The sequence below is a fragment of the Bubalus kerabau genome, chromosome 7 (genome assembly GCF_029407905.1).
Source record: "Bubalus kerabau isolate K-KA32 ecotype Philippines breed swamp buffalo chromosome 7, PCC_UOA_SB_1v2, whole genome shotgun sequence".
Classification (NCBI taxonomy): domain Eukaryota; kingdom Metazoa; phylum Chordata; class Mammalia; order Artiodactyla; family Bovidae; genus Bubalus; species Bubalus kerabau.
This window is the reverse complement of record NC_073630.1, coordinates 99,886,537-99,901,531: the sequence shown is the minus strand read 5'-3', so window position 1 is coordinate 99,901,531 and position 14,995 is coordinate 99,886,537. Positions and strand designations below refer to the sequence as shown.

Here is a 14,995-nt window from a genome sequence, read left to right as displayed (position 1 = left end):
ATGCCATAAATATTTATTGAGTATCTATTAACCAGACATTTTTCCAGGTGATAGGTTCTATTCTCACATTAGTAAATAGAAGAGGGGAGGGGAAAGGAAAAAAAAAAAAAGGTGTAAGTATGAAAGGGTTTTTTTTTTTTTTTCCTATTTTAACTATTCTAAACAATCTCTCATTAGTAGATTATGAAACTTTTAGACCACCTATGTTAGGCTAAGACTCAAAGCAAACTCTTTCATGGTTAATGTTTCCTAAAAGCAAAAGGAAAATTCCTTTTTTTTTTTTCATTTGTGCAGATGATGCAGAGCAGTGAGTACAAAGTGTGTCCACTCAATCCTTCTAAAGATAATACACTGGAAACAGTTTGGTGGGTGTGAATCACTCAGACAAGCATTCTTCACTCAGAAATAGAAACTGGCCTTATTTGTTCCAGATGTTACACAGCTGCAGGGAAGTTAAAGCCAGTGGTCCTGTTTTCAATGCAACCAAACTCTTATTGCATTTGGAATTTCTTAACCAATGAACTCATGTTACTTGTTCTAAGACCTGCAAGATTTTCTTTTTTCCACTCTTTCCATTTACAAACAACTCTGTTTCAAGGGAACCACACTTCAGAATTAATGAGTCTACATCTGTGTTGTACAAAGGAAACACATCCTGTTTACCACTGTCTCCACCTTTCATATATCTCAACCTCTTTAATTTCAGGCGTAAAATATCTCAAAGAGAGTACTTGAAGGAAAGGAAAAGGAGAGTTGAGTTGTATGGTTCTTAATATTTTATAGTCTTTAAAGATGGAATTATGAGATGTTCATCTTAGGAAGAATTTTAAGCAGAATTGTTAGGGAGGATATTGAGTATAAAGATGTAACTCAAATTGTTGTTTGTAGTTTGAAAAACTTGACTTATTAGCTTATTTCTTGACTTGCCTGTAGGTTTGTAAGAGCTATTGTGTTGATGCATGAAATATAAAATGATTATGGCTCTTTGAAGAGGGTAAATAAGTTAAGAAATTAAGTAGGTGATATACATGCTAATTTTATATTTAGTCCATAAAAATGAAAATATATGTGTTCTGTTTTGTTTGAGAACACTTGTGTCTGGGACACAAAGTACCAGATCTTGAGATTATTGTTTTTATAGGGAAGACTTTTTCAAATTGTGGTTCATGGACAATCTACAGCAGAATCACACTGGTAGCTTTATGAAAATATGTACTTCTAGGCCTAGTTGAGTTAGAATCTCTTCAAATTGGGCCTGGGTAAAGCTAGAGGGACTCCAGAGATCAAACAACAACAACAAAGTCTCATCTTCCAGCTGTGAACAGCAAAGCCTAGAGAAGTTAAGTGAATTTCTCAAAACCATGAAGCCAGTTAATAATAAAGGCCTAGAATTTTGTTTATTAGTGCTAAGACCAACATTCTTTTCATTAGTTTTTATCCTTCAAAAAGATTAAAAAAAAAAAAATTAAAGGAATGTAAGTACCCAAATAGGGGCTTCCTAAGTGTCTCGGTGGTAAAGAATCCATCTGCCAATGCAGGGGACACAGGAGATGGGAGTTTGATCCCAGGATCAGGAGGATCCCCTGGAAGAGAAAATGGCAACCCACTACAGTATTTTTGCCTGAAAAATTCCATGGAGAGAGGAGCCTGGTGGGCTATAGTCCATAGAGTTGCAAAGAGTTGGATACTACTGAGCAACTGAGCAAGTACTCAAATATCACTGGATGTCTCACTTAACAATTCTTTTATATAATATATTTTATGAAAGTGTTAGTTGCTCAGTTGTGCCCAACTCTTTGCAACTCCATGAACTGCAGCCTGCCAGGGTCCTCTGTCCATGGAATTCTCCAGGCAAGAATATTGGAGTGAGTAGGCATTCCCTTCTCCAGGGGATCTTCCCAACCCAGGGATTGAATCCAGGTCTCCTGAATTGCAGGCAGATTCTTTTACTGTCTGAGACACCAGGAAGACCAATATACTTTATACATGTATAATATAATATAAAATCATATACTTCTATTATTAATTATCCAAATCCTTATTTTCCAGGATTTTGGAAGTACCTTTCCTTCAGAGTCACCATGAATCTTTTGAGTTAAAATCTTCCAGGAAAAAGAGGAAAATGTTATGTTTCATGGATTATTGATTAAGTCTTTGAAATTTCATGATTGATTATTGTGGAAATGAGTGTTTATTAATTAAAGCTATTCAAACTATTCAAATAGCAGTTTGGATTCAGTAATGATTCTTCAAAGACATACACAAAAACTATAATTGATGGCATACATTCTTGGTATATGTATATGGCATAGGTTAAAATCAAGCCTTAAAATAGTCTGTGTGATGCCATTCAAAACTGATTCAAAAACTTGTTCCACACATATTAATAATGCTATTATCATTTTATATGTTTTCTTATGTATGTAGTTTAGTCTACAAAAAGGAAAAGACTCTGTGAATGCTATTTATTAGGTTTTCTATAATTTGCCTCAAGTGATAGTGTGCTGACACTCATTTGGGGCTTCCCAGGTGGCTCAGATGGTAAAGAATCTGCCTGCAATGTGGGAGACCCGGGTTCAATCCCTGGGCTGGAAAGATCCCCTGGAGAAGGGAATGGATTCCCACTCCAGTATCCTTGCCTGGAGAATCCTATGGACAGAGGAGCCTGGCAGGCTACAGTCCATGGGGTGGCAAAGAGTCAGAGAGGACTGAGCAACTTTCATTTTCTCTTTCTGACACCCATTTATGAGTAAAGAGGCACTATCAGAGACAAGGTGTGCACATATACTTCTCTGCTATTCATAAGTGAACACTCACAAATGCATTGAAGACAATATTGTTTTCAGTGTTGCTGCTGCTCCTGCTGCTAAGTTGCTTCAGTCATGTCCGACTCTGTGCGACCCCAGAGACAGCAGCCCACCAGGCTCCCCCGTCCCTGGGATTCTCCAGGCAAGAACACTGGAGTGGGTTGCCATTTCCTTCTTCAATGCATGAAAGTGAAAAGTGAAAGTGAAGTCCCTCAGTCGTGTCTGACTCCTAGTGACCCCAAGAACCATAGCCTACCAGGCTTCTCCGTCCATGGGATTTGCCAGGCAAGAGTACTGGAGTGCCAATGCCTTCAGTGTTAGTCACATATAAAAAAGGGATATTAGAATTCTGCGTATGTATGTGAGATGAGGGCCTCTCTTCTGTAAATGACTCATCACCAAATTCAGTGACTAGACTCCACAGAATCAGAGCAAAAAATGGATGTGAAGTCTACTGGTTCTCTGACCTAAGTCTGCTGCGAGGCAAAGAGGAGTGTTCCCACATGTGAGTTCCATTTAAATTCCCCCCAAATTCTTCCCTGTTGATTTCTGATAATTTATTAAGTTTTGAAGTTTTTTCTTTCTTTAAGGATAGTAGACGCTTGTTTCCACATAGTTTTTCATTTATAAATTAAAAAAAAAACTTAAGGTCAATTATTTAATAATTTTTGAGTGATAGTAAAGATACAATAAATATGATGAGATTCATAAATGTAAAAGCAGATGTACCTTAGGGTCCACATTGAGAATTTTTCTGTCTCTTTTGTATTTGAAAAGTAAGCCTTCTGGATTATCGGCAATCACTTGGTAGTTGGGAGTTGAATTCCAAACAGCAATATGACTGTCCCAGTTGTAAAAACTATAAAAATAAATATTTATTAGGAATTAATATGCATAATGAATTAAATGGACAAGTGTATTCCAGACAATATTTGGGGCAGGTCAACTTCAAGATAAATGGATAAGATCATAGTCTGTAGAACCATGCAGACCACAGGTATGATTAAAATTCTTGCAGAAAAGATTAGACTGGGTTCTTAATCATTTAGATACATATTTATGACTATTTTGCATGATTTCCTGGTTTGGACACTCTAAGATCTAGGGCCTATTCCAGGATTATATTCCCAGGAAGAAGAAAATTGTTGCAATTTAAGGCTATTTCTTCTAGCTCAGACTCTTCAGGTTATTGAGTATTCAGAGTATTAAATAAGAGACTGTTTACTGGAAGGAAAAGTAGGCTAAGTCACCTCTTTTCATTCAAAACCAATTAATTTGTTTCTTTAAGGCTCTATTTTTCAATGATATGTTTCCCAGGCAGTAAGAAAACTACTTGTGTTTGAGAGGTGACCACAGGCCAGGTATGATGTGATGTATTCTACAACAACATCCATATGAAACTGCTCTTACTTCGCAGACAAGACAGATATCAGAGGAGTTCAACTAGTATAGTTAACATTCTAAATCTAATATTTCAACCCAGATCTGTATGTTTCAAAGCACACACATACTCTTTCTTCCACTCAGCATTGCCTGTTCAACTATTTCTTTGGATGATCTTCTATGGAAACTTTGTATTTTTTCCATGTCTTATTTTATATCTATTTGTCAATACAAATATAATGCTGTTATGTGTTAGAAGCATCCTCAACATACTTATTTTTACATATCTTATTCCCATTAACACATTTCTAATATATGTTTGCTTTTAAAATGACAGCTGTTGAGATAAGACATGTATAGCTCACAGCCCAGTATGCATCTCAAATATTTTTAATATTTATTTTTAATCATTTCCCCCTTATCCTATTTCTGGGTTGTTTTGCCTTCTATTACTGCTCTTCTTCATTTTGAAAGAGTAGATTTCATTGATTAAAGTCACCCTGAATTACATTGTCTTCTGAGGCATCAACATTTTGCTATTACCTGAAAATGTGATATGTTTACCTTCAAATATTTTAATATTCAAAAACTGATTGTATAGATCATATATCTTCAGGGGTGCATATGAGTGAGAACTAGTCTCTCTCTTCCCCTCTTACTTCTTCTATGGTCAAGACATAATAACATCTGCCCTTTCTGAGGCGTAGAGTTAGCAAAAGAAGTTTTCCAACCACCTCTGTCTGTTTTGTCAACCCTTCCCAAGAGAGCAGGAATGACTATCTGATTAACGAATTGAGGGCAGGAGCTGAACGTTCATGCTTTCTAGGTCCTCACTTTAGCCAGGTTTTGGCAGGCTCAGTGCTCAATAGGTTGATGACATGAAAGCCCCCAATAGTACTGGTGGTAAATTCAATCCAGTAGAAAAGGAATTACAAGACAATTTGACTTCACACTCAAACTGGGTTCCTCAATTCAGTTTAATTCATAATAAGGAAGATAAATTGACCTCCATCCTCCTGGGTGTTCAGTTAGGAGACTGACAAACTGGAATAAGGGACATGGGTGTGACTCTCAACTTTATGTGTGTGTCTTTCTGAGATATATAGATAGAGACAATCTCAGTAAAATGCTTGAGTCATAGTTATACTCTGAGGGGCATGGTTTATATCACACATTCCTATCTTGTTGCTCAGACTTCAAATGAAAAGCCTCATTGAAGTTCAGGCAGATTTTTTGAATATATATTAATATGTATATATACACACTTTTTATGTAAGAAAATCAATTTGTCTAGCACATGGTACTTTTGATGAAGTGACTTGGATTTTTGGTCAATACTTTTTGTTCTCCTATTCAGGGAGGGGTAATAAGCTTCATTTCAAATGCCAATTCTAATAGCTAATAATTATTAATATTTAATGATGATAACTAACACATTTAATAAGCACCATGTACTGGGTAATGTTTTGAGGCTAAGGGATCTATTATATCATTAATCTTATTGTCAACACCATGAAGTAGGCATAAAGCTATATCATTTTATACATACAGAGCCCAGGTGATCGTGAAGTGTGTCTGTGGATGAAAATGAGGAACTGGATTTAATAACATACTGAAAAGTGGATTTAATGGTTATGAGAAAAATGTCAACAAGAGTCTAGATTACTCTCAGATTTCTGATTTGAATACCTAAGTGGATAGAATTATTAATGTTTACTAGGAAATAAAACACAAGGTAGGGAACAGATTGCAGGAGATAGAAGGGGATTATTTCAGTTTTAAATGTGTTCAACTTGAAATCCTCAGGAAATATCCAATAAAATGAAAGCAAAGGTCTTGGTTTGTGCTGTTTATTGCCATATTTCCAATTCCCTGTTACAGCCCATGCCTGACACATGGCAGATACTAAATGTATATTAACAAAATAAATAGGTAATGGATACATTTCTAAACTTAGAGTTTTCTTAGATGGAGAAGGGACTTCCCCAGTAGCTCAGCAGAAAGAATTTGCCTGCAATGCAGGAGATGTGGGTTCTGTCTCTGAGTTGGGGAAATCCCCTGGAGGAGGACATGGCAACCCACTCCAGTATTCTTGCTGGGACAATCCTATGGATGGAGGAGCCTGGCAGGCTACAGGCTGTGGGGTTGCAAAGAGCTGGACATGACTGACTGGCTGAGCATGCTTAGATGGAGTACCAGCAGTACCAGCAGTATTTAAATTCCAATAGGTGACTGAGATAGACAAAGGAGAAAATGTGATTAAGAATGAAATCTGGGGGACTTCCCTGGTGGTTCAGTGGTGAAGACTTCACCTTCCAATGCAGGGGGTGAGGGTTTGATCCCAGATTGGGGAACTAAGATCCCATGTGCCTTGCAGACAAAAAACCAAAACATAAAACAGAAGCAATAGTGTAACATATTCAATAAACATGTTAAAAATGGTTCGCATAAAAAAAACTTTAATAAAAATAAAAAAATTTTAAAAAAGAGTGAAACCTGGGAATGTCAATTTTATAGGAAAAGAAGAGGAATCAGTAAAGGAAATTAAAAAATAGTGATCTGAAGCATCAGGAAGAACCAGGAGAGTTATTTTATTGCAAAATCTGAAGAGAGGAGAATATATAAAGAAACAGTACTTTAGGAAAGATTACAGTGCCAAATGCTTTACAATTCAGATAATGTATGAAAAGAGTTCATCCACATTTTCACTTGGAAGGATATTACAAAAAAACAGTTGCAGTAAAATGGTGGGAGCAAAATTCAGTTATAGAGAATTTAAGAGAAGATGAGAAAAGATCATTGAATAAAAAATTCCTCTATTAATTTAGTTGTGAAGGAAACAAGAAAACTAGGACAGCACTGAAAAGGATATAAAACATTAAAGGTCAGTTTTTTTTTTAGGATGAACTATTCTTGAATTTGTTTCCATGATGTGAAGAGGGAAAAGTAGAGAAAGCAGGATCCTAAAGTGGCAGGAGGTATAAAAAGGCTTTATCATAAAAAAAATTACATATGAGATGATATATTTAATATGTAACAGCATTATGATATATCTCTTCTATGGAGATTAATTTGATTTTAGTAAGAATCCTGCATACTGTTTATTTCTATTCCTATTATATAGATGAGGGCACTGGAGCTAAGGGGCTTCCCACGTGGCTGTAGTGGTAAAGAAGATGCTTGCCAATGCAGGAAATGAAAGAGATGTGGGTTTGACCCCTGGATCAGGAAGATCTCCTGGAGTAGGAAATGGCAACCCACTTCAGTATTCTTGCCTGAAAAATTCCATGGACAGAGGAGCTTGGCGGGCTACAGTCCATGGGGCTGCAAAGAGTCAGACATGACTGAGCACATACACTGGAGCTAAGAGAAGATAAATATTTAAAATTTATATTACTAGCAAGTAGTAGAATACAGTCTCAAACCCAGTCTATAGGCTCTAAAACAAGTACTCTTTCTTAAAATTTAATTTATTATATTAAGAACACCCAACATGAGACCTTCTCTCTTTACAAATTTTAAGTGTACATTATGTTGACTATAAGTACAACACTGTACAGCAGGGCTTTATAGCTTACTTGTCTTGTTTCCGTGAAATTTGATGTCAATTGATTATTAAATCCACCTAGACAGTGTGTTGAAAGCAGAGACATCACTTTGGCAACAAAGGTCTGTATAATCAGAGACATCACTTTACCAACAAAGGTTTTTCCAGTAGTCATGTATGGATGTGAGGGTTGGACCATAAAGAAGGCTAAGTGCCTAAGAATTTATGCTTTTAACTGTGTTGCTGAAAGAAGACTCTTTTAAGAGTCTGTTGGATAGAAAGGAGACCAAACCAGTCAATCCTATAGGAAATCAATCCTGAATATTCATTAGAAGGACTGATGCTGAAGCTCCAATACTCTGACTTCCTGAGGCCTCACTGGCTTTCCAGTGAGCCAACTCATTGGAAAAGACCCTGAAGCTAGGAAAGATTGAGGGCAAGAGGAGAAGAGGGCAGAGGACCAGATGGTTGGATGACATCACTGACTCAATGGACACGAGTTTGAGCAAACTTCAGGTGATCATGAAGGACAGAGAAGTCTGGTGTGCTGCACTCCTTGGGTCACAGAGAGTTGGACACAACCAAGCAACTGAACAACAACAAGCTTTTTGGATTTGGATATCCATTTCCTTTTTCAGATTTTGGAAGTTTCAGTTATTATTTTTTGGGTAAGTTTTCTGGTCTTTTATTTCTGTCTTCTCATTCTGGGAATCCTATACTGCTTGTATTGGTTTTCTTGACAGTATCCCATAACTCACTTAAGCTTTGTTCACTTTTCTTCATTGTTTTCTTTTTGCTTCTCTGACCTAATTATTTCCAATGACTGTTTTTTTTTTTGATCTTCTATTTCTTTTTTTAATATAAATTTATTCATTTTAATTGGAGGTTAATTACTTTACAGTATTGTATTGGTTTTGCCATACATCAACATGAAGACATACAGATGGCTAACAAACACATGAAAAGATGCTCAACATCACTTATTATCAGAGAGATGCAAATCAAAATCACAACGAGGTACCATTTCATGCCAGTCAGAATGGCTGCGATCCAAAAGTCTACAAGCAATAAGTGCTGGAGAGGGTTTGGAGAAAAGGGAACCCTCTTACACTGTTGGTGGGAATGAAAACTAGTACAGCCACTATGGAGAATAGTGTGGAGATTCCTTAAAAAACTGGAAATAGAACTGCCTTATGACCCAGCAATCCCACTGCTGGGCATACACACCGAGGAAACCAGAATTGAAAGGGACACGTGCACCCCAATGTTCATCGCAGCACTGATTATAATAGCCAGGACATGGAAGCAACCTAGATGTCCATCAGCAGATGAATGGATAATGGCCAGTCTTTAAATTCACCAGTGTTTTATTTTGCTTGATCTAGTTTGATGTTGAAACACTTTAGTGGGTTTTGTTTGATTATTGTCTTTAGCTCCATGATTTGTTTTGTACTTTTTAATATTTATCTTTGTTCAGTTTCTCCTTTTGTTCATGCATTGTGTTCGTGACCTCAGTGAGCACCTTTCTGAAAGTTATTTTCAATTCTCTTTCAGGTATATATATCAGATTACTACTTTTCTTTGGAGAAGGAAATGGCAACCCACTGCAATATTATTGCCTGGAGAATTCCATGGACAGAGAAACCTGGTGGGCTACAGTCCATGGGGTCAGAAAGAGTCGGACACAACTGAGTGACTAACACTAACACACTTCTACTTTTTTTTAGGGTCAGCATCTGGAGGTTTATTTCATTCCTTTTGGGGGGAACATTCTTGCCTGATTGATTTTCCTTGACTTTATGTGTTGCTGCCTGCATATTAGACAAAGTAGATGCCTCTCCCAGTCTTCATGAACTGGTTTTTTACAGGAGAAGACCACCACCTATCAACTTGGATAGAGATTCATTGGCCCATTCTAACTTTCTCCCTTCCCAGGAAGAGGCAGGCAGCTGTGGATTTTGTCCCTTGCTCTGTGATGAGCAGTGAGTGGGATATATGATGTCTACCAGCCCAAGATGCTGTAACCATTTCCCTCCAGTTGCATAGAATGTGCCTGACCCAACAGAAGTCCAAGACTGGCAAAATGGAAGTTAGTTCCCTGGGGAGCCGCACTTAGAACAGCTGGGAGTTTGGGTACAGAAACCAATCCCTGCTTCCCCTGGGAGAAGCTGAGAGCTAGAGGGTTTCTTTTGCATCGTATGATGCAAAGCTGGCAAAAGGTAATCCAGTAAGAGGGTGTCTCAAATCTCTATTGGCTTTGTTAAGGCTGCTTTTCATTTGACTGGGGGGTACGCGGACATTTCAGTTGTTTCTGGATTTCTTACAAAGGGAATTTGTCTGGGAATAGTTACTGAATCTGTGTATCTGTGGAGGGAAAGAAGAGTCCAGGGCTTCCTACTCTGCTATCTCGTTGATGTCACCAACCCAAACATTCTTTTTAATCTGCTATTTATTAATTTCTTTACAGTGGCAAAGTAATTGTCAATGCAGAATGTGTTAATGTATATTTAAACCTTAATTCCACTCCTTTTAAGCCATCTATATCCAACTCGATATTCTAGATATTATTATAACTCATAATTCTATTTGAATTTTTATTGTCTATTAGTATTCTTTGATAGTTCTTCTACAGTACTGTTTTGCACTTATTGAGGCCTTGGGTTCCCCAGATCACCCTTTTTAATTCTCATTTGTAACAACTAATTTCTTAACTTCTCTCCTTCTTGAGACACTTGCCAATAATCACAACTGTCTAGCTCAATAGACCCTCTTGGTATTCATAAATACCAGCTCTCGGTCAGTTCAAATGTTTGCCTTCTCTGTTCCTGCATATAGTCTTCTGACAATTCTTGCTGTAAACAACAGACTGTACCATAGATGTAATTCTAAATTTCAAATTCTAACCCCCAATTCTGGATCCTACAGAGTAACTTTTTACATATTCTAGTTCTCTTTCTATATCTTTCATTATGTTATTCATGCATCCTATTCCTCCACTTCCTTCTTTACTATCAGAAAATTACCTTACTTCTTAGTTTATTAGTAAAAAAAGGACACTAAATGGAAGCATGGTCAAGATCCTATCCCTTCACTTGCAAATTTATTCATATTGACAGTGTTCTCTAACCTCCCTTTAGTGCAGAATGAAAGCCTCTCTTATTTTTCAAGATAAAAAAAAATCTATATTTGTTTTCTGAATTCCATTCCTTATTGTCTTCTTTGATACTTCAATAGTTACTCAACATTTCTCTAATATAATCAAACTCATTTCCCTATACAATTTTTCTCAAAACTAACACACACATATAAATTTCAGCTAAACAAGGAAAAGACAGACAGACATAAAGAGGCAGAGAGAAAGAAGTAAAACACAGAAAGAAGAGGAATAAAAAAAGAAAGAAAAAGGAGAAAAGAGATTTAAAAACTTCCTCAAACTCATATTCTCCTAATGCATTATAATGAAGTCTATCTTCTCTGTGCCAGCTTACCCCAAACCATGTTCCATCTCAGTTCTCTCCCTGAATTGCTGATCCACATCACCTGCTCAACTGTATTTACTAGGACAAACCACAAGCATCTCAATCACAGCATGAAGTGTTACTTGCTCAGTCGTGTATGACTCTTTGCGACCGCATGGACTGTAGCCCACCAGGCTCCTCTGTCCATGGAATTTTCCAGACAAGAATACTGAACTGGGTAGCCATTTCCTTCTCCAGGGGATCTTCCCAACCCAGGGATTGAACCTGGGTCTCCTTCATTGCAGGCAGATTCTTCATAGTCTGAGCCACCAGGGAAGCCCCAATGTCAACATATCAAAAAGTAATTTTTTTCTTTCCCATCTTCCAAACCTGTTTATTCTACACTTGCTACACTGTTTCTATCAAGTAGCACTCAATAAATATTCATAAACTAAATTAATGATACAATGCCAATATTTATTATCATTCATCATTCAATTGATTATATTATTTTCAATTACTACAGAACTAAAACAAAGAAATAGCAAGAAAATTATTTTAAAAGGTAATTAAGAGAATTCACCTAGAACATTGATCTGGGACTTAAATCTGAACTCTGAAGCAATTGTTTAAATTTTCTGTATCTAAAATTTAGAGGTTGACCTATATATTGCAAAGGCTCTTCACAATGGAAATAGTCTATTATTATGAAAGCCTCCTTTGATTCAGTGAATTCTTGCATGTTATTTTAATTTATGTGTAAATGTTCAGATCTAGAACACACTTGTAGAAAAGTTCAAACATACTGTATGTAAAGTTGAAGGACATAAATGGATGATTTGTGTGAAATTGATTAAGGTTTTGGAATAACGGAACAAATTACCATTTGCTCCCCATGATAAACATCCTAGTAATTGGGCATTTTATTATATAAGAGCATACTTATATACAACTTATATAAATAAGTTAGAATAATGAGTTGAGATGAATATGTGTAAAATTTGTCCATTAAGTGACAATGGGTCCTTATGCGTATTTTTGGAAACAATTACCTGTTTGTCATCTATTTTACATGATGACTCATAGTATCAGAAAAAAATATTTTTATTACATCACAGGGAAACAGGGCTTTGGACCACCAGGGGGAGTAAAGTTCAAAGCCTTTGTCCCCAAAATGCTTTGTCCTAATTTTGTTCAATATCTTCCTTCAAGTGGCATATTTAGGGAAGCTATGGAAGCATAATGGACAATGCTGTCAAAGATTAGAAAATTTTGCACATAGAAATACATTTAAGGCAAGCCAACATCTTAAGGGTGAATCCAGAACAAAAATAATGACTATAACAATTGTAGTCTCCACTACCTAAAGCAGGGGAAAAAAAGATCATTATCCTATGAACGGGAAATTTGACATCACAGAGAACACATTACTGAAAGAGAACCTATTAGCACCTAAGAGATTTTCCCTATGAGTATAACCAACAGTTCATAATGAATAGGAGGGAGTTTTTATTTCAATCGCCATTAATAATGGAATCTTCCTGGGTTTTAAAGAGTTGGACCAGTAGGCATTTATAGTACCTAATACTTGAATATGCTTATAAAGTTAAAACACATTTCATTTGAGAGAAAAGTAAAGAATATTTATAAGATACAATTTTTAGGAAAAAAGAGAATCATATTTAAAGGAAATTTATAAAAACAGAAATAAACTTAAAAACTTACAAAAACAGTTTTGTGAAATCCAAAGATTTTATTGAAAAATGAAAATTCAGGGCGTTTTATCTGAGTCATGGGGACATTTAGGCATTAAACATTATTGTCTCCTTTTTAATCTCAGTGTAGACAGTCTGTAAGTAGGATGGCTACAGTTCTACTGTCCAAACTAGGATCTTACTGAGAAAAAAAGAAGCTGCTGACAATTGTGCCAAGACAATAAGAGTAAGCTCAGACAATGCCAGGAAAACTGAGGTGTGTGGTCGCCACACCTACAGACCATTTAAAGGCTGCTGTTTTAGAGCTGATTTATCCAATGTTTGTCTAAACTGTTTCCAAAGGTTTGCCATAGATTTGCCAAAACTATGATAAAGATGTTTAAAAAATGCTAAAACATGTTTTCTTATGGTTGATCCTTTTTATTTTATTGCTGTGGAAAAATTATATGAAATTGCAATTGTGGTAAAGAGACATGAAATTTAATCTAGAATAATAAACACTCCTGTTCTTTTTCTATTTTTCAAATACTATCAAAGCAGTAAAACATTGTATAACAAACTAATTTCCTGAAATATCATATTCCCTGTAAAAATATGTTTGATCAGTTATTTTGGTTGGTAAGGATATGAAATCTAAAGTTTAGTGTTTCCAAAAGTTAGTTAACTTGGCTCCTATTCATGGCTATATAATGTATCTCTAACTCAATCAGCTATTTAATGAATGCATATTCCAGTTGGGAAAATATAGATAACTGTTGACCAATCTATTGCAACTATTAAAATAATTGAAAATATTAAGTGCCCTAGTGACAGGTAGTCAGAAGTGTCATTCAATTCAATTCAACACATCAAAAATAAAAAAGAAGGATTATAATACAGCCTGAGAAATGATACAATAGGTATTTGTGTAAGGTATTTTTGGACTGTCCTGTCAAAAAAGAATATGTATCTTGGTAAGATATATTCCTAATGAGATTTTCCTGATGGAAAGAAACAGGGCCAAGCATTCTAGGTAGAAAGGACATTAAATGTTAGACAAGAACTGAAAAATTTGTATGTTGTCATATTTGACTCTTGCGGGCTCCTCTGTCCATGGGATTCTGCCAGCAAAAAATACTAGAATGGGTTGCTTTTTCCTTCTCCAGGGGATCTTCCCAACTCAAGGGTCAAACCTGTGTCTCTCAGGTCTCCTGCATTGGCAGGCAGATTCTTTACCATTAGTGCCGCCTGGGGAGCCTGAAAAATGAGTATATATCAATTAGTGTTAACCTTTACAAGAGATTCTCAGAAGTTTCATACTAATGAGGCAGAAAATGAATTGCTGTGGATTGAGAATCAAATATGGACTGGTCTCCCACCAAAATGCAGAGAACTTTGGGTGTGTCTTCCCTTCAGGGAGAGCAAAGGAAGCAAGGAGAACTGGCAAAGTTGGCTCTCCTCTCCCTTGAAGGCATGTGGATAAAAGGGAGTGTTCATTGCCAGAAGGCCACTGAGTCAGAAGACAGATGGGCACCTGTCTGGCATGTTCACCATGTTACCTGCTCTAAATCCAAAGTGCAATGTCAAGTATATGGACTGGTTATGGAAGGTGTTAAGGGTAAGATAAATGTTATAATATATGGGATACTTGAATATTTGTGATAAGTTCCCTAGGGTAAAGAACAATGTAACCCTTGATCAGAGGAATCCTTCTTATAGAAAGATTCAGAGGAAGTATTCCAAATCTGCTTCCATACTCCCATGCCGGCCTCCTCACCGTGGATCCCAGCCTTCTGGCAAGGTGTGTGGAATGTTTCATTGCTACCTGCATGTAATAGGAAAGGAGTAGGTGATAATAACAGATCTACTCATTACCATATCTCCCCAGAGTAAGGAAAGAGAGTTACACAAAGCCCTTTCTGATTTTTCAAAGGGAGCAAATATTAGAAACATCCTGGAATACCTCTCTGTTCCAAATCACAGAGTGAGAATCTCAAGGTCAAGAGAGAATGGCACTATATAGTCTTAGAGTAATTAGGCTATCCGGCCATTCCTCATGAAGAAGATGAAGAGGAAGCACTTTGCTAAGGCAGAAACCTGAGGGAA

At 36.5% G+C, this 14,995-nt stretch overlaps 1 protein-coding gene across 1 annotated transcript in view; it reads right to left on the bottom strand.

Moving 5' to 3' along the window:
• The window catches only part of CFAP299 (cilia and flagella associated protein 299), a 696,770-nt gene that overhangs the window by 26,369 nt on the left and 655,406 nt on the right, over positions 1 to 14,995 (bottom strand). Inside the window, exon 5 of the mRNA XM_055588903.1 lies at positions 3,537 to 3,666. Coding sequence (XP_055444878.1) covers positions 3,537 to 3,666 — 130 coding nt within the window. The remainder of the gene's footprint in view (positions 1 to 3,536; positions 3,667 to 14,995) is intronic.